This window comes from Ranitomeya imitator, chromosome 1 (assembly GCF_032444005.1).
Source record: "Ranitomeya imitator isolate aRanImi1 chromosome 1, aRanImi1.pri, whole genome shotgun sequence".
Classification (NCBI taxonomy): domain Eukaryota; kingdom Metazoa; phylum Chordata; class Amphibia; order Anura; family Dendrobatidae; genus Ranitomeya; species Ranitomeya imitator.
In genome coordinates this window covers 1,018,281,920-1,018,306,608 of record NC_091282.1, presented here as the reverse complement: position 1 = coordinate 1,018,306,608, position 24,689 = coordinate 1,018,281,920, and the positions used below count along the sequence as shown (strand labels likewise).

At 44.6% G+C, this 24,689-nt stretch overlaps 1 protein-coding gene across 2 annotated transcripts in view; it reads left to right on the top strand.

Annotated features, from left to right (window-relative positions):
- Window positions 1–1,075: 1,075 nt before the first annotated feature.
- TBC1D9 (TBC1 domain family member 9) overlaps window positions 1,076–24,689 on the top strand; it is a 74,835-nt gene continuing 51,221 nt past the window's right edge. For both annotated transcript variants that reach the window (XM_069743984.1, XM_069743983.1), the window contains exons 1-3: window positions 1,076–1,645; window positions 18,831–18,941; window positions 24,250–24,368. In XM_069743984.1, the coding sequence (XP_069600085.1) occupies window positions 1,522–1,645; window positions 18,831–18,941; window positions 24,250–24,368 (354 nt within the window). In that variant the 5' untranslated portion in view covers window positions 1,076–1,521. The remainder of the gene's footprint in view (window positions 1,646–18,830; window positions 18,942–24,249; window positions 24,369–24,689) is intronic.

Sequence of the window (24,689 nt, the reverse complement as noted above, 5' to 3'; positions counted from 1 at the left end):
GAGGGGAGGAGGGATGTGTATACAGGGGAGGAGGGCTGTATACAGGTGAGGAGGGCTGCGTATACAGGTGAGGGAAGCAGACTGTGGGTGTATACAGGGGAGGAGGGCTGCGTATACAGGGGAGGAGGGCTGTATACAGGTGAGGGGAGCAGACTGTTGGTGTATACAGGGGAGGAGGGCTGCGTATACAGGGGAGATGAGGGCTGTATCCAGGTGAGGGGAAAGACTGTATACAGGTGAGGGGAGCAGACTGTGGGTGTATACAGGGGAGGAGGGCTGTATACAGGTGAGGGGAGCAGACTGTGGGTGTATACAGGGGAGGAGGGCTGCGTATACAGGGCAGGAGGGCTGTATACAGGTGAGGGGAGCAGACTGTGGGTGTATACAGGTGAGGAGGGCTGTGTATACAGGTGAGGGGAGCAGACTGAGGCTGTGTACAGGGGAGGAGGGCTGCGTATACAGGTGAGGGAAGCAGACTGTGGGTGTATACAGGGGAGGAGGGCTGTGTATACAGGGGAGGAGGAGGGCTGTGTATACAGGTGAGGGGAGCAGACTGTGGGTGTATACAGGGAAGGAGGGCTGTATACAGGTGAGGGAAGCAGACTGTGGGTGTATACAGGGGAGGAGGGCTGTGTATACAGGGCAGGAGGGCTGTGTATACAGGTGAGGGAAGCAGACTGTGGGTGTATACAGGGGAGGAGGGCTGTGTATACAGGGGAGGAGGAGGGCTGTGTATACAGGTGAGGGGAGCAGACTGTGGGTATATACAGGGAAGGAGGGCTGTATACAGGTGAGGGAAGCAGACTGTGGGTGTATACAGGGGAGGAGGGCTGTGTATACAGGTGAGGGAAGCAGACTGTGGGTGTACACAGGGGAGGAGGGCTGTGTATACAGGGGAGGAGGGCTGTGTATACAGGTGAGGGAAGCAGACTGTGGGTGTATACAGGGGAGGAGGGCTGTGTATACAGGGGAGGAGGGCTGTGTATACAGGGGAGGAGGGCTGTGTATACAGGGAAGGAGGGCTGTATACAGGGGAGGAGGGCTGTGTATACAGGGGAGGAGGGCTGTGTATACAGGGGAGGAGGGCTGTGTATACAGGTGAGGGAAGCAGACTGTGGGTGTACACAGGGGAGGAGGGCGGTGAGGCCGTTTTCTTGATACCACTGCTGTCTTTGCTCTGTGCCGGGCTCGGCCCCCAGTATGTGCTGACTCTCCAGTCTCCTCCCCTCCATGACTCCCGCTGTGAGGACATAGTGGGGCTCCTGCAGCACCATGGACAGCGCCCCCTCCTGCAGTGCCCACACCTGGCCCCGTCCCCACGGTCTCCCCGCGGTGCAGCCAGGATGTGACGGGGCCAGGCTTATATATGACGCCTCCCTGGAAGGATGAGCGCTGAGTGAGCGCCGGGATCCGTGCGGACATCCAGTGCCAGGAGGTCCCCGGTGGAGGACACGTTATTACAGTGCAGCGCATCGCCGCCATGGAGGCTTCCTGAGGATCTCTGCCCGCTGCACCCGGACCATGTGGATTAATCCCGAGGAAGTGCTGCTGGCAAACGCCCTGTGGATCACCGAGAGGGCCAATCCTTACTTCATCCTGCAGAGGAGGAAGGGGCACGGGGCCAGAGGAGGAGGGGGGCTGGCTGGTAAGAGCTTGGCAAGTCAAGACCCCAAACCCACCATACCCCAGACATGGGAGAACTAGTGTGTGTAGGGATGGATGGATCCTGTATGTGTTTCTATCATCGATCTTTGTAACCTTCTCAGGGAATGGAGGTTTGGTGATGTGGCCAGTAAGCTGATCGCCCCTAGGCCCATGGCCACTGTGTCACACCATGGTGCTGTTTTTCCAGTTTTCCTGCAGAAGACCACATGTGACTTCCTGGGATTGTGGGGGAGGGGTGGCTGAATGAAGGTGGAGGGGTGACAGACAGGACTGTACTGATGGCTTTTCTTCTTTCCACTACTTGTACGAAAATGCAGGAGAAGCCATTATAATCCAGTAATAATATTGTCTAGTTTCCCGGACCATGCTGCACAGTGATCGCTGCCATGGTACGAGTGCAGGATCTGTAGGCATTTATGTGACGTGAGACGTACGATCATGATGATGAAAAAAAGACATCCTGGTTATGACTATAAGGCTATGTGCACACGATGCGGAAAATACTGCGGATCTGCAGCGTTTCCGCAGCTTCGGGTCCGCAGCAATTTCCCATGCGTTTACAGTTCAATGTAAACCTATGGGAAACCAAAAACGCTGTGCACATACTGCGGAAAAAAACGCATGGAAACGCAGCGGTTTACATTCTGCAGCATGTCACTTTCTGCGGATTCCACAGTGGTTTTACAGCTGCTCCTATGGAAAACCGCAGTTGTGAAAACCGCAGAAAAAACGCGGTAAGTCCGCAATAAATCCGCAGTGGTTTTCCACTGCGGATTTATCAAATCCGCTGTGGACCTAGAATACGTGTGCACATAGCCTAACCACGCCAAGTCCTACAAGGCTCCCCGTTTTTTTTAGGGGTCCAGTCTGTTCTCTCCTTGAGCAGCAAGGCGCGTTCTGGAGCCATTAGCGCTTGTAGGCTGCGCCACCAAAGAGCGGAAGATGACGGCCACTGGGTTGTGGGCTGCAGGGTAAGTGGGCTTGTGTTAGCCACTTTTATAGTGTAAAATGAGGGGGCTGTACCGGCAAGGGGTTGTGTACTTGCGGTAATACTGAGGGAAAAGCAAACATTAGGGTTGAGCGACCTTTACTTTTATAGGATCGGGTCGGGTTTCACGAAACCCAACTTTTGAAAAAGTCGGGTCGAGTGAAATTGGCCGATCCTATAAAAAAGTCGGGGTCGGGCGAAACTCGAAACCCAATGCAGTGCATTGGGTTTCCATGGTTCCCAGGGTCTGAAGGAGCGGAAACTCTCCTTCAGGCCCTGCGATCCATATTTTAGTGTAAAATAAAGAATTAAAATAAAAAATATCGCAATACTTACCCTCTGACGCGCCCTGGTACTAACCGGGAACCTTCTTTCCTTAGAATCAGCCTTCTAGGACCTTGCGGTGACGTCGCGGTGACGTCGCGGCTTGTGATTGGCCGCGCGCCCGCCCATGTGACCGCTCGCGCGGCCAATCACAAGCCGCGACGTCACCGAAGGTCCTGGAAGGGCTGATTCTTAGGAAGGAAGGCTGCCGGAAAGAAGCAGGGCTCGTCCGAGGGTGAGTATATTCCTATTAGGAATATACTCACGCGACCAATCACAAGCCGCGACGTCACCGAAGGTCCTGGAAGGGCTGATTCTTAGGAAGGAAGGCTGCCGGAAAGAAGCAGGGCGCGTCCGAGGGTGAGTATATTCCTATTAGGTATATACTCACCCTCGGACGCGCCCTGCTTCTTTCCGGCAGCCTTCCTTCCGAAGAATCAGCCCTTCCAGGACCTTCAGTGACGTCGCGGCTTGTGATTGGCCGCGCGAGCGGTCACATGGGCGGCCGCGCGGCCAATCACAAGCCGCGACGTCACCGCAGGGTCCTGGAAGACTGATTCTAAGGAAGGAAGGTTCCCGGTTAGTACCAGGGCGCGTCAGAGGGTAAGTATTGCGATATTTTTTATTTTAATTCTTTATTTTACACTTAAATCTGAATTCCGATACCAATTCCCGATATCTTAAACATATCGGGAATCGGGATCGGAATTCCGATTCTAGATTCAAAAGATCGCCGACTTCATGGCCGACCCCACACTGGGGACGGGTCGGGTTTCATGAAACCCGACCTTGCCAAAAGTCGGCGACTTTTGAAAAATTTCAACCCGTTTCGCTCAACCCTAGCAAACATCAATTTGAGTATCTATCTATCTATCATCTTCATTCACATGCTACAGATTTTGTTGCCAACATTTTTGCAGCTGAAAATCCATTCCATTGATCTGATTTGAGGTTGTTTCAGATGAAACAAAATCTGCACCAAATCCAGTTACTTGAGTTTGGGACGCAGGGTACCCAGTATGGTTTTTGCTTTGGGATAGCATCCATTTAAATATTATCTTCTGAGTCAAAAATACCCATCTGTAAGACCTGACAGGCCTGCGGAGCACTTTTTGAGAAGATAATCTATTCCCACAGGTCATGGCACATCCCGTTACTGCCGGCCTTCTTATTTTCTGTCTCCAGACATCTGGAATCTGGCGAAGTGTTTCACGTTCCATCCACACTAGACCCAAAAACTAGTCTGCTCGCCTCCATTCTGGTGCAGGGAAGCAGACAGACATCTTTGCCTGATTCGGAGACTTGGTTCAGCTATTGTAGGGTTGAAGAGGAGGGCATTTTCTTCATTTCACCTTTAGCGTTTAGCTGGTCTGCGTATGGCTGCGTACTTCCTCCCTTAAGCTCCGCCTACTACTGCATGCGTCCTTCGTACCTATCTTTAACATTGGGTACGCAGGGCTGTGCATTGCATACATGTTGCGTTCCCAGCGGGCATGTTGGCGGGCATGTCGACGCATGCGGACACCTCCACATACAACGCATGTCCCTGTGTACCCAATGTTAAAGATAGGTATGTAGGACGCATGCACATGCGGATCTGAAGGGAAGAAGTCCGCAGCCCTACGCAGACCAGCCAAATGCAAGTGTGAACTTAGCCTTAAGGTACCTTCACACTGAGCAACTTTCCAACGAGAACGACAGCGATCCGTGATGTTGCAGCGTCCTGGATAGCGATCTCGTTGTGTTTGACACGCAGCAGCGATCTGGATCCCGCTGTGCCATCGCTGGTCGGAGCTAGAAGTCCAGAACTTTATTTGGTCGTCAGGTCGGCGTGTATCGTCATGTTTGACAGCAAAAGCAACGATGCCAGCAATGTTTTACATGGAGCTAACAACCAGCGAGAACGATAAGTTACGTCACTGGATCGCTCCTGCATCGTTCTGGTGCTGCAGTTTGACGTCTCTACAGCGACCTAAACAGCGACGCTCCAGCGATCGGCTCGTTGTCTATATCGCTGCAGCGTCGCTGAGTGTGACGGTACCTTTAGTCATTACTAATCTACTTCACTGTAACAACTTGGAGGTAAATTAATTTACTGGATCACCACCATTTATGTAAGATGGTTGCCACACAAAGGATTTCATTATCACACAGGATATTTTTATTTGAACTGACCCCAGTCAGCTTTTTCTTGTCACGCAGCAAAAGAATTTGGAAAACAAAATACAATTCTAGATTGTCTTATTACTAATGATAATAATCTTCCTCACTACCAGGCAAAACGCTACTGCCAATCCTCTCAATATGTCCAGTTCCCCACAACGTGATTCTCTGCCCAACTGTGTGAATGTCGACTGGCTCAGTGGTTAGCACTGCAGCCTTGCAGCGCTGGAGTCCTGGGTTAAAATCCCACCAAGGATCACATCTGCAAGGAGTTTATGTTCTCTCCGTGTTTGCGTGGGTTTCCTCCGGGTTCTCCGGTTTTCTCTCACACACCACAGACATACTGATGGGGAATCTACATTGCGAGCCCCATCGGGGACAGTGATGCCATCCACTGTTGCCTTTTGGCTTTTTTCTCACTGGGTACCTGAGAGGCTAATTACATATAAGTGTCGTCGTTTGTTAGGAAATAAAGGACTGACCCTTTATTTGTCACAGACTGTGTAAATTTGCCGGCAAATATTGAATACTCTATTTTTGAAGATGCTCGGTGTATCATTTATGGAATAATTTACTTATTATCTGCACATAAGGCACTAAGCACTTTATTTAATCAGAGTGGCTATAGTGCTGTATACAAACTAGTGCGGTTTGAGGAGATGATTCCCCCCTCTTCATTAAGCCATCTTACATACACGTGTAGTAAGGGACAGCCCTCAAGGAGCGGGGTGCCATTCTCGTTATATCTAGGGCGCCAACCCCGCTGTTAGGCAGCTCTAAACTAAGGGTAAGTTTAACATCAATATATATGTACATTAAATTCTTACAGAGTATACAAAGGACTGTACCTGACATGTAAATACAGTACGTCCTTTCATCTACCATTTTTCTTTTCTCCCCTGCCCCACAATAGGGCCAGCAGGGAGAGAGCCATCGACGAGCGGGGGAGCCATTGCGCAGAATTTAGGCTGCCAACCTCCGCTGTTAGGTAGGGTAACCAATAGTACATCAAAGGGATAGGCGCCTCCCTTTTTTTAATAGTACCTTTGATACTTTGGTGGTGAAAAGTGGTTAATTCACGCTATTGGATAATTTTATTTTTAAATATTTAGTTATATTTTAGCTACTAGATAATTGGAGTATTTTTTTTTTCCTGTGAATTTTCACTATATAACCAATTCATAATAAAAAGAGGTTTGGTATGTTTTGTACCTCCAGTCACACCGGAACTCTGCTTGTGTCTATAAGTAAAAAGCATTGTAGTCTGGTAGTTTACCCGAAACTGCTGCGCTCATACATTGAAGGCCCTGTACACGTCAGACTAAAGTCGGCCAAACCTGCCGGCAGTCTAATGTGTAGGGGGCTTTCAGAGCATTCCCCTGCAGATAATGTCAGGGATGTTTACAGTCATGCAGTTTGAATTTTTGACAACTTTATATATATATATTTTTGTAGATATACTGTGTATATTATGACATATTAATTCTAGGCCCTAACCCATTATTCATGTGATAGCCGGGTCCTAAAGGATCTTCAGTATTATGTGACAAAGTAAGATGCAGAAGCCGTAATAAATGGCTTCTTTCTTCTCCTTGCTTCTGCTAGATTGCAGGAGCTGTAACCCCACCTTGTAAATTTCCAATAATGTGGGGTTAAAGCCAGGAGGAAGCACTGTAAATTTATGGGGTCATAAGGTTAACGATCCCAATGCAATCTTCTCATATATGGTAGGGGCTTATTCCTCTCTCCTCTTCCACTGTCCTGTTGAATGTGTAATGTGGGTAAGGAGGACGGCTGGCAGCTCTCACTGACCATTTTGGCATGCTCCTTTTCCCCTGCCAACGTGTTAGACATCCAACCTTTTTAGCACCACTTATTAACTACAGTTTAGCTGGGACAATTTCCCCATGCTTGGCTTGATGTATAATAACGCTGTATGACTGAAGCCTCTAAACTGTTTTCTGACACAACTGTGTAGGGAAAAAAAGTACCCAGAGCTTCCTTGGCAAAGAACGTCTGACATGTTCTACCTATGGTTTTCATCTCTAGTGGTTAATCGAACGTCCATTCACCCTGAATGAATCGGTGGCACATTTTCCTGTGAGAGGCGCAGTTACGCCATTCATACAGTGCACCAGCAGTAATCGTACATTTCTCTCTTTTTTTTTGTTTGCCTCCAAAATTTTCATTCTTAATTTTGCTTCTGGCATTCCTAGGATGATCAAATACCTTTCACGGAAAGAAAGCCGTCAGGCATCCTACGTGTCATTCAAACTTTAAGACAATTCAATATGTCATGTTTTGTTTTCCGTTTCGACACTTGACTAAATCATACCTGAAGGAAGGAAGGAGCACCATGTTCTGCTCCTCTGTGTCCCTCAGTCATTGAGTTGGTTGTTTTGGACTTCTGACCATGTCATCTGATGACTGTAGCCTGGGCCATTTACCATCATGTCACATATAGCAATGGCTTTGTCACCCAAAGTAGAAGCAATTATCACACGTCACAGCACTGTGATCTGCAAGGAATGATGATTACGTTATCTAAGCGTTGTATTTGTAACGCTTCCTTACTAATTAATGCTTCTCAATTGCCTAACGGTTATGATTGAAGTATTACCTAGAGACTGAAGTTTTAGTAAAAGTTGCAAGTCATGGCTGAGTCTTATGCCAAGGCATCAGAAGATATTGAAGGGAACCTGTCAGGTCCCCGTGCCACCAGAACCACCAGCAGTCACATTTGCATATGTAGACACCCTGCTTAACAGTCCCTGTGTTATATTACATACATAAACAGATCTCTAGAAAAATTATTTTTGAAGTCTGTTTATGATATGTAAATGAGGCCTTTGATTAGTTGATGAGGCGTTAGTGTCTAGACTAGTAAGCCCACTCAGCATGTCATCACGCCACTGTGGGCGTAATACCATGGCTTACAAGAGACTGCGTCATCACCAGCGCTGTACAGACCTCGCGCATGCGCACAGCTTCTTCCCTCACTATATTTAGCCTCTGAAGCTGGGTGTATGTGTCCTGCGCATTATCGGAAGTGCAGAGACTTCCAATTATGTTTTGTGCAACTCTCTGAATCCAGGACACATACACCCAGCTTCATAGGCTCAATATAGTGAGGGAAGAAGCTGTGCGCATGCGCAAAGTTTGTACAGCACAGGTGATGACGCTGGCTTTTGTAAGTTATCACGCTAATAGGCCGACTAGTCTGGGGATATGAACGCCCCATCAGCTAGTCAAGGGCCTTGATTACTCATCATAAATGACTTCAGAAATACTTCTTTATAAAAAAAAAAATCTGGTTGTGTCTAATGTAATAAAAGGACAGGCAGTGTTTTTTATATATATTCCCCTGCCAATGTACAATTTTCATAGTCATGAAAATACAAAAAAATCTTTAAATGAGAAGGTGTGTCCAAACTTTTGATCTGTACTATATATATATGTCCTTACAAACAGAGGGATCTATTTCAAGTGTTTATTTCTGTTAATGTTGATGATTATGGTTTACAGCCAATGAAATGAGGCTCCACAATCATGGGGAAGACTGCTGACTTGACAGATGTCCAGACGGCAGTCACTGACACACTCCACAAGGAGGCTAAGCCACAATAGGTCATTGCTAAAGAAGCTGGCTGTTCAGGGTGCTGTATCCAAGCATATTAATGGAAAGTTGAGTGGAAGTTTTGAAGAACCATATATCAGTAGGGTTTATTAAATCAAGAAGAGCAAAAAGAAATCCCGGTATATTTTTTAATAAAGTAAAATATAACTTTATTTGATGTATCTATAAAAATAATAAACAGACAACAATCACTGTGAAAATATAGTGCTGACTATATTCATTCTACACTTTACACCCTATGCTGAGTGTCTGCGTGAAAGCGGAGGTTGGCACCCTATATGTATAAGCGAGCAGTGGCGACCCGCTCCTCGACGCCTAGAACTACTGGATGACCCTATGTTTGTGCTTCTTTTAGTCAGCCATTATAAACCATAGTTATGTATACCTAACTATGCTGTTCCATGCTGTATCAATAGCTGCCTAACAGCGGAGGTTGGCACCCTGATTGTCAGCGGATATGGCGCCCCCGCTTCAAGGCGGCTGACCCTGGGTATCCCTTTTTGATAAATAACAATATTTACCACAGGGCTGTGTAGCAAAAGAATATGATATAGGCAGGTGAAAACGCTTATTTCAAATTCTAAACAGATGCATGTTAAAAAGAGACATGTAATGAGAAATCTCGTGATGAAGACAATATGGAAAAGAGGTATTGAGAGTTGAATATACCTCTAGATTACGGAGTCTCTTTGATAAACAAAGCATTACTCCACCAGATCACCCACTGTAAAAGCAAATGATGTCTGTGATCACCATATATCAAAAGGGTAGAGACATAGGCATATATAGAAATCTCAACATAACAGCATAGATATGGGATACTTATGGTTTGAATGTTCTGAGAACGTCTACACGTTTCTCCACTTAAGGATCATCAGGAGGCTTGATATTTTGTTGCTGCATGGTGAATGATTTTGTTCCCTCCACTGTTAGGCAGGTATTGATACAGCAGGGAACAGCACAGTTAGGCTACGTTCAGACTAGCGTTGTGCGCCGCTGCGTCGGCGACGCAACGCACGCAAAAACGCGGCAAAACGCACGCAAAAACGCTGCGTTTTGCGACGCGTGCGTCGTTTTTTGCCGAAAATCGGACGCAAGAAAAATGCAACTTGTTGCGTTTTCTTGGTCCGACGCTTGCGGCAAAAAAGACGCATGGTTCGCAAAACGCAACAAACAAAAACGCATGCGTCCCCATGTTAAACATAGGGGCGCATGACGCGTGCGTCGCCGCAGCGTCGCCCGACGCTAACCCGACGCACACTAGCACAACGCTAGTCTGAACGTAGCCTAAGGTATACATACATGTTTTTATTATGCACTTTATTAGTGTGATCTTGGTTACCCTTTGTATGCACATTTACCAATTGTCTGTCTCTATTGCTAGTCCTTGGACGGTATACGATCATGCTCTCTTCCCCTATGTTTGTATAAATGGCTGACTGAATGAAGCACAAACATAGGGTCATCCAGGAGTTCTAAGGGACGGCCGTCAAGGAGCGGGGGCGCCATTACTCGTTTATATCTATAGGGTGCCAACCTCCGCTGTCAAGCAGACACTCAGCATAGGGTGTAAAGTAGAGGTCTCAAACTGCATTCCTCGAGGGCTGCAAACAGGTCATGTTTTCAGGATTTCCTTGCATTGCACAGGTGATAATTTATTCACCTGCAGAGAATGATTTCAGCATCTTGTGCAATGCTAAGGAAATCTTGAAAACACGTATAGTTTGAGGCCCTCGAGGAATGCAGTTTGAGACCCCTGGTAGAGTAGAGTGAACATAGTCAGCACTATACTTGCACGGTGATTGTTGTCTGTTTATTATTTTTATAGATATATCAAATAAAAGTTAGATTTTACTTTATCAAAAAAATATACCAACGTTTCTTTTTGCTCTTCAAAGTTGAGTGGAAGGAAAAAAGTGTGGGAGAAAAAGGTGCACAAGCAACCGGGATAACAGCAGCTGTGAAAGGATTGTTAGGAAAAGACCATTGAAAAATGTGGGGGAGATTCACAAAGAGTGGACTGCTGCTGGAGTCATTGCTTCAAGAGCCACCACACACAGACGCATCCAGAACATGGGCTACAAGTGTTGCATTCCTTGTGCCAAGCCACTCATGACTAATAGACAACACCAGAAGCGTCTTACCTGGGCCAAGGAGAAAAAGAACTGGACTGTTGCTCAGTGGTCCAAGGTGGTGTTTTCAGATGAAAGTAAATTTGGATTTCATTTATAAATCAAGTTCCCAGAGTCTGGAGTGGAGAGGCGGACAATCCAAGCTGCTGGAGGTCTAGTGTGAAGTTTCCACAATCAGTGATGGTTTGGAGAGCCATGTCATCTGCTGGTGTAGGTCCACTGTGTTTAATCAAGACCAAAGTCAGTGCAGCCGTCTACCAGGGAATTTTAGTGCACTTCATCTTTCCCTCTGCCAAAAAGCTTTTATAGATGTAAAACCTGTCCACACTAACAAAAGTACCAATATCTCGTTTAAAAACAACAGTATAGCACTGCTTGATTGGCCAGCAAGCTCACCTGACCTTAACCCCATAGAGAATCTATGGGGTATTGTCAGGAGGAAGATGAGACACCAGACCCAACAATGCAGATGAGGTGAAGGCAGCTATCAAAGCAACCTGGGCTTCCATAACACCTCAGCAGTGTCACAGGCTCTTCGCCTCCATGCCACGTCACATTGATGCAGTAATTGAGCCCTGACCAAGTACTGAGTGCATTTACCGAACATACATTTCTGTAGGCCAACATTTCAGATTTTAAAATAATTTTTCAAGCTGATGTTCTAAAGTATTCTAATTTACTGAGATACTGAATTTTGGGTTTTCATTGGCTGTAAGCCATAATCAACATTAAAAGAAATAAACACTTGAAATACATTACTCTGTATTGACTCTATATAATGTTTCACTTTTTGTGTAGAAGAACTGAAATAAATTAACTTTTTGATGGCATAATTTTGTGAGAAGCACCTATAAATCTACACTTTAACCAGCTTTAACCATCCAGTAGATACAGCAGGTACCGTAATCTAAATTTGGAGGTAAAGAAATGAGTATGTTCTTCTTCATTCCAATAAACCACAATTTCTGCTTCTTTTTCCAAGTATTTAATCATAACATTAAACCGTACTCTAGCTGTAATGTTTGAACTTCCCTTTTCTTTTTCTCAGTGCTGGGTTCACGTGGGCACATGATTAGACTAGTTGTCTTATCACAGACCATTGTTGGACTCCTGCACGTGGCAGAGGTGGTAGAACTAAGTAGTATGTCGCCAGCATGTGATTCTTTTGTTATTGGTTGGTAGATGTTCTTATTTCCCTCTAGAAGCAATGCTAGAGAAGAATTCTACAGTATATACAGAAGCACATGTGATAGTTATTTCAAGTAATTACATGTATTACTTTTGATCAAACTTGTGACCTTTTCTCTATCTGTTGGATCCTGACACTCACTTAGCTTGACTGAAAGGTCTCTCCGTAGGCGCGTGTGTATAGGGATAACCTGTCAGTCTAGCTTGGTGAGAAGACAGTGGAGACCTGTCTCTTGGACTAGCCGCCATTTCCTGGCTGCCCAGCTAGACTGAGTGATTTTCCCTATACACACAGGGAGCAACATGTCAGTCTAGCTTAGGTGTCAAGGAGATACCAGTGGGGATATGCCTCTTGGGATAGCCACCTTGTCTCCGATTGTCCAGTTAAGGTACCGTCACATTTAGCGACGCTGCAGCGATATAGACAACGATGCCGATCGCTGCAGCGTCGCTGTTTAGTTGTTGTGTGGTCACTGGAGAGCTGTCACACAGACAGCTCTCCAGCGATCAACGATGCCGAGGTCCCCAGGTAACCAGGGTAATCATCGGGTTACTAAGTGCAGGGCCGTGCTTAGTATCCCGATATTTACCCTGGTTAGCATTGTAAATGTAAAAAAAAAACAAACACTACATTCTTACATTCCGGTGTCTGTCGCATCCCCCGGCGTCAGCTTCCCTGCACTGTGTAAGCGCCGGCCGTAAAGCAGAGCGGTGACGTCACCGCTGTGCTCTGCTTTACGGCCGGCCGGCGCTGACACTGCAGGGAAGCTGACGCCGGGGGACGTGACAGACATCGGAATGTGAGTATGTAGTGTTTGTTTTTTTACATTTACAATGGTAACCAGGGTAAATATCGGGTTACTAAGCGTGGCCCTGCGCTTAGTAACCCGATGTTTACCCTGGTTACAAGTGAAGACATCGCTGGATCGGCGTCACACACGCCGATCCAGCGATGACAGCGGGTGATCCAGCGACGAAATAAAGTTCTGGCCTTCTAGCTCCGACCAGCGATGTCACAGCAGGATCCTGATCGCTGCTGCGTGTCAAACACAACGATATCGCTATCCAGGACTCTGCAACGTCACGGATCGCTGTCGTTATCGTTCTAAAGTTGCTCAGTGTGAAGGTATCTTTTAGACTGGCTGGTCTTCCTAATACACAAAGGGAGTGACATGTAAGGAGATCCCAGGGGACATGCTTCTTGGTCTAGCCGTTCTGTCTCAAGTTAACTTTAAGCAATGTTTTTCTCTGTAATGCCCCAATGTTTCGGGGTAAAATATAGATCGGTCTCTGATTCATGCTGCCTATGGTTCGGCCAGCATGAATCGGCTGACAGGTCCCCTTTAAAAGTACCATAACATACCTTACTACTACTAGGGCATAATGCATCCTAGCCATAATTCCTTGCTGGTTGTATGCTACATTAATAGCATAACATAATATTACATGACATATAAAAAGGTAATTAATATGAATTATGTGATATTTGCAGCGTAATAGCATGCCTTGGGTTACTAGGTAGGTGTTCTCTCTGCTGCAACTGGGTCAACGGTAACCCATATTTTTGTCAGAAGGCAAAACGTGTGTTGGCGTGTTTCACCACCTCAGGGTTTGTATGGATAATCTGACTACTATTTTGCATATCTGATTGACAATGTTAAGTTGACAACCAGTATGGTTTCCTAATGTGTGCATATACTTTTATTCCTTCCCTTGCTGAATGTGTGACTTGGTAGACAAGAACCGTTAATATAAGAACCCGTCATTGATTGATCTTGAGAAAGGAAAAAAAAATCCAATATCTACATTAATATTCCATCACTTAACCACAGACCATGTGCTTTACGGTCATGACCTTGAAGACTTTGCTTTTATGATTGGCTCATATTTCCTGGTGAAGAAATTTATGATCTTCCTTGTTGCACTGAATGAGTCTAATTGACTCGATGCCTGAACAGTACTCTACACATTTCCGAATTCTTTCATATGCCGACTTACAATCACTCTAACTGCTGGAGTGCGTCCCAGGAAACTGGTGATAATCAGAGGCGTAGCTCGGGTTTTGGTTCAGGGGCGAAGCTTCTGAGTGGGCCCCTAACCAGGTAATCTTGATTACAACTGGGTGACGCACCTTAATAGTGGAGGAGAACCTCAGCAGATGACCGCACTATTACTGAAGATAATCTATATACATAATTGTCTAAGGGTCACTTCCGTCTGTGTGTCTGTCCTTCTGTCACGGTTATTCATTCGCTGATTGGTCTCGGCAGCTGCCTGTCATGGCTGTCGCGACCAATCAGCGACGGGCACAGTCCGATTAGTCCCTCCCCTACTCCCCTGCAGTCACTGCCCGGCGCCCGCTCTGTAATCCCCTCCACTCACCGCTCACACAGGGTTAATGGCAGCGGTAAAGGCCTGCGGTGTAACGCACTCCGTTACCGCTGCTATTAACCCTGTTTGTCCCCAACTATTTACTATTGATGCTGCCTATGCAGCATCAATAGTAAAAATATGTCATGTTAAAAATAATAAAAAAAAAAAAACCTGCTATACTCACCATCCACCGCCTTTCTCGCTCCTCGCCACGCTCCCAGGACCGCTCCATTGCAAGCGGCGGCTTCCGGTGAGGTCCCGTCCCAGGGCTGGTGTGCGACAAGGACCTGCCGTGACGTCACGGTCATGTGACCGCGACGTCATCATAGGTCCTGCTCACACCAGCCCTGGCACCGAAAGCTGCCGCTTGCAATGGAGCGGTCCGGGGAGCGTAGAGAGGAGCGAGAAAGGCGGCGGATGGTGAGTATAGCAGGACTTCAACGGGCTATAGGTGAGTATATGTTTATTTATTTTTTTTAAGTCTATACTACGTGGCTCTGTGCTGGCCAATATACTACGTGACTGGGCAATATACTACGTGGCTCTGTGCTGGCCAATATACTACGTGACTGGGCAATATACTATGTGGCTCTGCTATATACTATGTGGCTGGGCAATATACTACGTGGCTGGGCAATATACTACGTGACTGGGCAATATAGTACGTGGCTGGGCAATATACTACATCGCTGGGCAATATACTACGTGGCTCTGTGCTGGCCAATATACTACGTGACTGGGCAATATACTATGTGGCTCTGCTATATACTATGTGGCTGGGCAATATACTACGTGGCTGGGCAATATACTACGTGACTGGGCAATATAGTATGTGGCTGGGCAATATACTACATCGCTGGGCAATATACTACGTGGACATGCATATTCTAGAATACCCGATGCGTTAGAATCGGGCCACCATCTAGTCTCTATATAAAGACCAACATGGATATTACCGCCATATGGTCAGTGGTAGATACCAGTCCTGCAGAACATATAAGAGATCACCGCACAGTTACAGATAATGACTTATCGCTGACGTTCTTTATGATGAAATCGTTCATTTTTCCCATCTTTTCCATCTGGCCCAGACCGACATGACAACTTCTTCCACCTAGGACCCGTCTGCAGAGAATACAACAAAGACACATTTCGCTTCTCATATTCCAGCCCCATCTCCATCTATTCCCAACCTGCACAAACCCCTTATCCTGCTGATACCACAATACTGAGCCGCTGCTGCGGTATGTGTCCTTATTACTGCACCTACTGTGTGGCACTATGTGCCCTCTAGATTCTAAAGCAACCCTCTAGAATATAGTAATGCCGGATGCAAGTGCCCTAGAAAACAGTGCCCATATTCTGCCCCCCTAGAAAGTAATAATGCCCTTAGTGCCCCTTTGATAGTAACAGTAACCTGAGTTCCCCTATAACAATAAGTGCCCACTTTATATTTAATAATGTCCCGAGTCTTCCACCGTACAGCTCCCCTATACACAGTATGATGCTCTCTTATCTACTATATAATTGTCTACAGAATAAAATACCCAGAAAAATAGTAATAAGAACTGAGGAAGCCCACGCGAAACGTGCGTTGGGGCTGCGTTCAACCACGTACACGGACCTATCTGGGTGAGATACTTTTACTTAGACTGGCATACATCACACTGAGCTCGGGATACCTAGTTTGTGGGCCACAATTGTGGTGATTTATGTGGTTTTTACCCTTGATCTCTCCCTGTAATGCTATTTTAAAGCTATTGACTGTTTATGGTTTCTGAGCGTTTGTGGCTTTTTAGCAAACTTGGATATCACATGCTGAAAGTGCACCTCATCATTTCAAGTTTTGTAACTTTACAATTAATTTACTTTATCTTTCTTGTACATATTCTCTCTACTTACTGAAGAATAAGACACGATGCAATTCAAGATTAATACGTGACTGGGCAATATACTACGTGGCTGGGCAATATACTACGTGGCTGGGCAATATACTATGTGGCTGGGCAATATACTACGTGGCTGGGCAATATACTACGTGGCTGGGCAATATACTACGTGGCTGGGCAATATACTACGTGGCTGGGCAATATACTACGTGGCTGGGCAATATACTACGTGGCTGGGCAATATACTACGTGGCTGGGCAATATACTACGTGGCTGGGCAATATACTACGTGGCTGGGCAATATACTATGTCACTAGGCAATATACTATGTCACTAGGCAATATACTACGTGGCTGGGCAATATGCTAGGTCGCTGGGCAATATACTACGTGACGGGGCAATATACTATGTCACTGGGCAATACACTATGTGACTGGGCAGTATACTACGTGACTGGGCAGTATACTACGTGACTGAGCAGTATACTACGTGACTGGGCAGTATACTACGTGACTGGGCAGTATACTACGTGACTGGGCAGTATACTACGTGACTGGGCAGTATACTACGTGACTGGGCAGTATACTACGTGACTGGGCAGTATACTACGTGACTGGGCAGTATACTACGTGACTGGGCAGTATACTACGTGACTGGGCAGTATACTACGTGACTGGGCAATATACTACGTGGCTGGGCAATATACTATGTCACTAGGCAATATACTATGTCACTAGGCAATATACTACGTGGCTGGGCAATATGCTACGTCGCTGGGCAATATACTACGTGACTGGGCAGTATACTACGTGACTGGGCAGTATACTACGTGACTGGGCAGTATACTACGTGACTGGGCAGTGTACTACGTGGCTGGGCAATGTACTAGGTGGCTGGGCAATGTACTAGGTGGCTGGGCAATGTACTAGGTGAGTGGGCAATATACTAGGTGAGTGGGCAATATACTAGGTGAGTGGGCAATATACTATGTGGACATGCATATTCTAGAATATCCGATGCGTTAGAATCGGGCCACCATCTAGTTGTCAAATAATCATCCGCTGTTGTGTTCTGTGCAGTAAATAGTTATTGAGCTCCGCTTTGTCAACTCAATTGCTGCCTATGCAGAGCATAGCAGACAAGCTGAGTCACTGGCTGCTGCTCTTTGCACATTCAGCTTCAATATACAATGTGCAATAGCCAATGATAATCCGCTCATCTTCTGCGCTCTGCAATTGAGCTGAGCTCAAAATGGGTTCAGTGTGCAGAGCACAGCAGCCGATGATGATTTGACTGCTGCGCTCTGCAAAGTTAGAGGTTTAAATGGAATCTGTGGACCCTTAAAATGTGTAAAGGTACTGCAGGTCAGGGCTGTGTAAAACCTTTCCAAGCATACCTTTTTTGCCTTTAATGTTCTAGTGCTGTGAAATTATTTTTTTTTCTTTGACAAAATGGCATCACAAGTGCACTGGTGGGCATAACACGGTTCACTTCTACCTACCGGTGGCTCTCCCCTGATTATTGACATTGGAGACAGAGGCTGTCAGTCATGAGTGGGGGGCGGCACCGGTGGGGAGAAGAGTGTTACCTTGATCTCATCAAAAAAGCGTAATGCTGAAATTTTCCGAAAAAAGTGGGCAATTTTTAGAAAATTGCAGTAAAAAACCTCTCAAATGCACGGTGTTCACAGTACATCCATTTCTAAAGATCGATTTTCTGCAAACTTGGGTATAATGGAGCTGGCTACACTTAGTGGAAAAGGGACTTGGTGAGGACGGCGGTGGATTATTCCATCGTGGACTGAAGATTTGTGCGTTATGGAAGTGTTATCTTTATAAAGAAAAATTGGAAGTCAACAATGCGTATTGAGATCTACGGTATTGAGCGGGTCAGGACTTTAAATGATGAGGGTGTGCATATATCTGGGGTCGTTATTGAAAGTGTTGAGACTTCCGCCAGCCCTCACATCTATAGGCCTTTTGTGTGATTGCACAGCCAGAATTTTTGGTCCTTGCTTTGAAGTCCATTTTCCATTTGAAGACCTTTATGACATTGAGGTGAAACCACAAGTTTATCGAGCACACTAGTGATGAGCGCACGTGCTCAGATAAGGTAATAAATGCTAATAGAGTATCTTTGGCGTGCTCGAAAAATATGTCCGAGGTCCCGCAACTGCGTGTGTCCTGGCCGTTCTACAGCCACAACACATGCAGGGATTGGATGGCCAAACAAACAGACAACCTCTGCATGCGTTGCAGCTGTCGAGCAGCCGCAACATATTTTTCAAGCACTCCGAAGTCACTCTTGTTAGCCATGGGCGTTCTCAGATAACACCTTACCCGATCACGTTCGTTCATCATGCTATACATCAAATGATTACTTGTCTACGGTAACAACCGCACAGACGAATCTCATCACTTGTGCCATCATAGTTGTATATATAAAAACTAAGTGGTTGGTTTATTTTTCAGGTTTGTTGGTCGGGACCCTGGATGTTGTATTGGATTCCAGTGCCAGGGTAGCCCCTTACCGAATCCTTTATCAGACCCCGGACTCTCTTGCTTGCTGGACCATTGCTTGTGGTAAGAAACTTGGCGCGTTACATGAAAGATTCATTTTTAGAGGTTATAAGACTGATGGTGATTTGATTTTGCCTGATACTGTGCCCACTGTAAAAGCGTATGTTTTATTATCCGTTCCTCTAAGACCTCATTCACACAACCGGGTTTTCAGTCTGAGTGTTTTTCACTCAGTGTTACTCAATAGGACTGCTCAGATGACATCATTTTTTTTTCACCATTTTTCTTTTTGTATGTGCGCGTGGAAATAATTGCAGCATGCACTAGTATTATCACACCTTATTTCAGATGAGACTCAGCTCTTGTATATGGATGCTCCAAAAAATCAGACGCCAAAAGGATCAACCATATAGCATCTGATTTTTATGGATACAGCACAATTCTTCAGCATAAGAAATTGTATTTGGTCATCTAAATTTTAATACCTGCTAGCAGCGTATAAAAACGGATGTCGCATGGAGAGCATATGGATGACCATACAGATGGAAAATTGTCCGATTTTTCTGGATGAAAATCAGATTTATTTTTTTTATTTTTTAAATGTGCGAGTGAACTTAACCATGTAAAATAAAGTTGACGTTATGGGAATCGGTTGTAAAACATAAAATATAAAGTGGACAGCAATTAAGCACTGAGTGTAACCCAGCCGAACGACAATCAATGCTTCCTATCCCTTCATAAGCTATTGATGCAGATGCTACAATTCCATTAAAGGAGTTACGGTCAAAATATGTATTGAAGACTTATCCTAAGAATAGGTCATCGATCAGATCATTGTGGGGTTGATACCTTGCAATCCCGCCGATGAGCAGTTATAAGCTTTAGCATTGGGTGGGTGTACACATTGGACAAAAAATAGGGGCTGATCTGAAGTACTCTGCAGCGGCCACTACCCGCTGAATGGAGCGAATAGAGGTAATGTCGGGGGAGTTACGGATCCTGCATGTCCAGTTTTGGATCTCCCATCCTTTTGTTGTCGGCGAGATAAGCTGCCACAAGAGGAGTCTGGCAGTAGCTCTCTTGTAGTGAATACAGTATCACTCAGCAGAGCAAGTGCAACTTTTTAGGGTTCGCTCACATCTGCGTATAAATCCGGCAATTGCAATGCAAGAAAAAAATCGCTTTGCACTTGCACCAATGTTATGCAATGAGGCAGTGTTCATTGGGAGTTTTTTGTCTCAGCTGGAATTGGGCTGAGGAAAAAAATCACAGTATTTTGAATAATCAGCTAAGGGAAAGCAGACAGCAGTGAGCTGGCCTTATTAGATTGGGAAGGGTCAAATAAACATGGAGCTTCCCAGCCTATTAATATCAGGTCACAACTGTCTGCTTAGCCTTTACTGGGTATTAAAAAAGGGGACTCAAAAAATGACATAGCATAGCAAAGGCTAAGTGGAGAACTGCAGACTTATATTAACAGGCTGGGAAGATCCATGGATATTGGCCCCTTCCCAACCTAATAAGAACAGTTCATAGCTATTTGTTTTCCCTTTGCTGTTTATTAAAAATAAGGGGGACCCCACTCTGTTTTTTCATTTATTTATATATATTTTTTAGCTAAACACAAGTAAGAAAACTACACATGCAAAGCACTGATTATATATCTCATTGACAGCTATCTATGTAAGATTGCTTTATTAATTTGAAAATTGGCTTTAAATTGCATAGAAAATTACAGTATGTAAAAGATGTTAAAAACTCATTGCATAAGCATGTCATACGCAAGCTAAGTGAGGACAAAATTGCGCATTCAAATGATACGCATGACACTTGCCAACTTTTGTGTCTGAGAATATGAGCTTGTTTTTTTTTCATATACAGTATATGCAGATGTGCGCGAACCCTTATGGAGAAACTGGGACAGAGTTTAGCCATCAGTTATAAGCCGGACCGTTGTTCGGCCGACATCTTTCGATTTATGTTTAGTGACCTTAAGGATACTTGACAAAAAGGAATTGGAGGAAATCTAGCAGTCTCCGAGGATGTAGTCACATCAGAAGCCGTGCCTTACTGCTTCATGCATGGTCATCAGATGGGCAGCTTTGCGGTTATGGCTGTTTCACATCTTCTGACTCTTGCTCTAGGCAGTGGCCAAACCAAGTGTGGGTCATAAAGGGAAGCGGGTCATAAAGGGAAGCGGGTCATAAAGGGAAGCGGGGCATAAAGGGAAGCGGGGCATGAAGCAAAGATCCAAGGCTACATGTTTGGTTTTTTTAATCTGTTCCTGGTTTTATCTACAACAAACTGAACAGAACCTCACTGCTGGAATAACTCATTAGGGTTTGACCACAGACACAGAAATAACATCAATATTGCAGAAGTATCATACTTGTAATATGGTAAAATGTGAGTGATTTCCCCTTGGTGGGCCTGGCATCACGCACTCGTGGGGCCCCTGTGTGTCATTACATTTCTCCAGTCTATGTATGGCTTGATATTGTTAGGCGTATTGGTGGCAGATGGGCTACTGTGGCATTCATAGGCTTAATGGGAATCTACCTGATAAAGATCAGATTAACCCTTCCTGGCTTATTTAAGTACGTCTTGATTAACTTTTGACATTTAGTGTTTTGTATCGGACTTGATGTCATGGGAAAATCCCTTTGGGTTGTGAGATACGACGAGTTGCTTTTTGATTCAGTGGAGTTTTATGATTTAACAAAAAATCGTCAGTGCCTTTTAGTTCTGATGAGTTGAATAATGTCTAATTGTTGAACTGATGACTAATTTGCACAGAACGTTTTTTTGCAATGTTAGGGTCATTTAATTAGTAATTTACGGTAATTTGCATCCCAACAAGTCATCGCTTGTACTCTCTTTTAGAATAAGAGCCTGGCGCAAATCTTTGAATCACTGGAATTTAAAGGTATCCACTATATAAAATATCCACTATATAAATTGATAATCCGGTTGGAATAAAAAATAGCCGTTTGTTATCTCAACATAAGAAATATAAAAACTGGCCACCTAAGAGGATGGCATGTATAGAAACCGACGCGTTTCAGTGAAGTGCCTTAATCATGGTGTGTATCACAGCATACTGTGTGTGAGGAATGGGGGGGAAGTTTATCAGAATCCTGCTCAGTATGCCGCGATGCACACCATGATTAAGGCACTTCACTGAAACGCGTCGGTTTCTATACATGCCATCCTCTTAGGTGGCCAGTTTTTATATTTCTTATGCTAAGATAATAAAACGCGATTTTATTTTTTTTTTATTCCAACCGGATTATCAATTTGTATAGTGTATATTTTCCGCTGGAGGACCTCCTTCATCTTTGATCTAAACCTTTAAATTCCAGTGTTTCAAAGATTTGGGCCAGGCTCTTATTCTAAAAGAGTACAAGCGATGACTTGTTGGGATGCAAATTAAATTACAATTACAAATGACCCTGGACTGGGCGACTCTGTGCGGCTTCACCTGATACCTCAAGGTGCTTCTGGATGTGTTGTGCTGACTTCCATTTCCCTTTCCCTTTTTTGTGTTGGTTTAGATCACTTTTCAGTGTAAGTTGCCCTGTGTGTACATGAGGGATAACACTCTTTCTGGCCATTTCTCTGGAGTGAAAAATACAGGATACAACTGTAATTTTCAGTTGTTTCTGATCTAGTGAGATCTAGGCACATTAAAGTCTCATGGTAGGAATTTTTTTTTCTTATTTCTCTGTTTAGCACAGGTTCCAAAGCAGCAGCAAAGAGGACATTTTATACAGAAGTATTGAGCTGTGTGGCTGTGCCTCCAGTTCTGTGATGAGCTAAATTAGTCAATTACTGTAGCACATTCTGTCTTTCCACTTATTTTCCTAATCTGATCACATCTCTTACTTTCCCTATAGTATTATATGAGGTGTAACCTGACACATGACTTCAGAGTGGATGGTGAGTTCGGCAGGATTAGCAGATGGGTTTAGGAGAAGTGGCTCATAAGTGGAGAAAAAAAGCACAACATTTTGTATGAGATACAGTGCAAAGTTTCTTATATGCATCTGTGCTATTACGGTAATTTATACAAGGTTTGTTGAAGCGACAGTGACCATTAAACTATACTAGATGATAAAAGGGCTTGTATGAGTGGTTGTCATAGGGTAGAATTTTACTATCATGATTGATCCCGGTAACATATTTAGTTTAACAGCTGATAAACATGTTCCGACTAATTTAATTAAAAGCAGATCGATAAAACCCTTGAGAATACATGAACACTAAAAAAGACTGGAATAAGACTGGTTTGATTATATGCCATTATTTCCATTATGATGGAATATAGGCTGAACTGGATGGACAAATGTCTTTTTTCGGCCTTACTAACTATGTTACTATGTTACTTTTTCAGAATCCTATAGCGGCGAGATTATGTATTTGCACACAATCTGTGTATTCAAGATTTTATAGCTGTGTAATGATTTGGAGAATGTTGTCCTGATGGTGATTAGGCCCATTGCTGCTTATCTTGGCACCTGTGAATAGTAGATTACTACACACCACTCAGAATGTGAGATTAGTGCATTTCATACCCCTTTGAAGTGCTGAAATGGGTATTGTGCTAGGTAGGTAGAACTGCATCAGGCAGGGAGGAGTGCACCAAGACATATTGGACGTTTTGCAGAATGCATGCCCTTAGGCCGCTCTGAAATAAGTGTACCAACCTCCTTCAGTAAGTAAGTAGGGAAGTAAGTAGGTAAGTAGGTAAGTAAGTAAGTAGGTAAGTAGGTAAGTAAGTAAGTAAGTAGGTAAGTAAGTAAGTAGGTAAGTAAGTAGGTAAGTAAGTAGGTAAGTAGGTAAGTAAGTAGGTAAGTAAGTAGGTAAGTAAGTAAGTAGGTAAGTAATGATGTTTGTACTGACTTTATGGTTCTGCATCCATGGTGCAATGTCTCACATATGCTACGTCTGCTGGATTTACTCCACTGTTTATGAGCAGAAGGCTAAGAGCAGACTTAATGGCTGTCTACAAATATCTAAGGGGATGTCACAATGTAGAGGGATCATTGCACATGGAAACATGAGAAGCAATGGGATGAAACTGAAAGGGAGAAGACACAGATTAGATATTAGAAAAAACTTTTTGACGATGAGGGTGATCAATGAGTGGAACAGGCTACCACGAGAGGAGGTGAGTTCTCCTTCAATGGAAGTCTTCAAACAGGCTGGACAGACATCTGTCTGAGATGGTTTAGTGACTCCTGCACATGATGACCTCCAGGTCCCTTCCATCTCTACCATTCTATGATTCTATTGATTGCAATGTTTGCATCAGTGATTTGTGTTTGCGTTGCCCTCTCCAGAGGTGACATTGTGCTTCTCTTGTGTCCAGGAGGTTCCCGCAGGGAGGTAACCGAACACTGGGAATGGCTGGAAGTCAACCTGCTTCAGACACTTTCAGTTTTTGAAAATGAAAATGACATTACTACATTTGTCAAAGGAAAAATCCAGGTAACAAAGCCTGTACATTGCTTTGGTTTGACAAACAGGTTAAGTATTTAGAAGTTCTCTAAAATCTAAAATAATAAAGTTAGTGGTTTAAAGCTGGTGAATGTATTTTTCCATCATATGATAATTGTTTCACTTGCAGTGACTATTATAGGGTAGAATCGGGTCTGGCTGCGGTGTCCTAGCCACAATTTGGCTGATACCAGGAGTATTGGGAACCAGACTCACACCATCGGATGAACACTGCAGCAGCTCCGACTGAAGCCAAATCCATACAACTGTATTTTCAGCAAGCACCCAGACCAGTGTTCAAGGAGCTTTTTT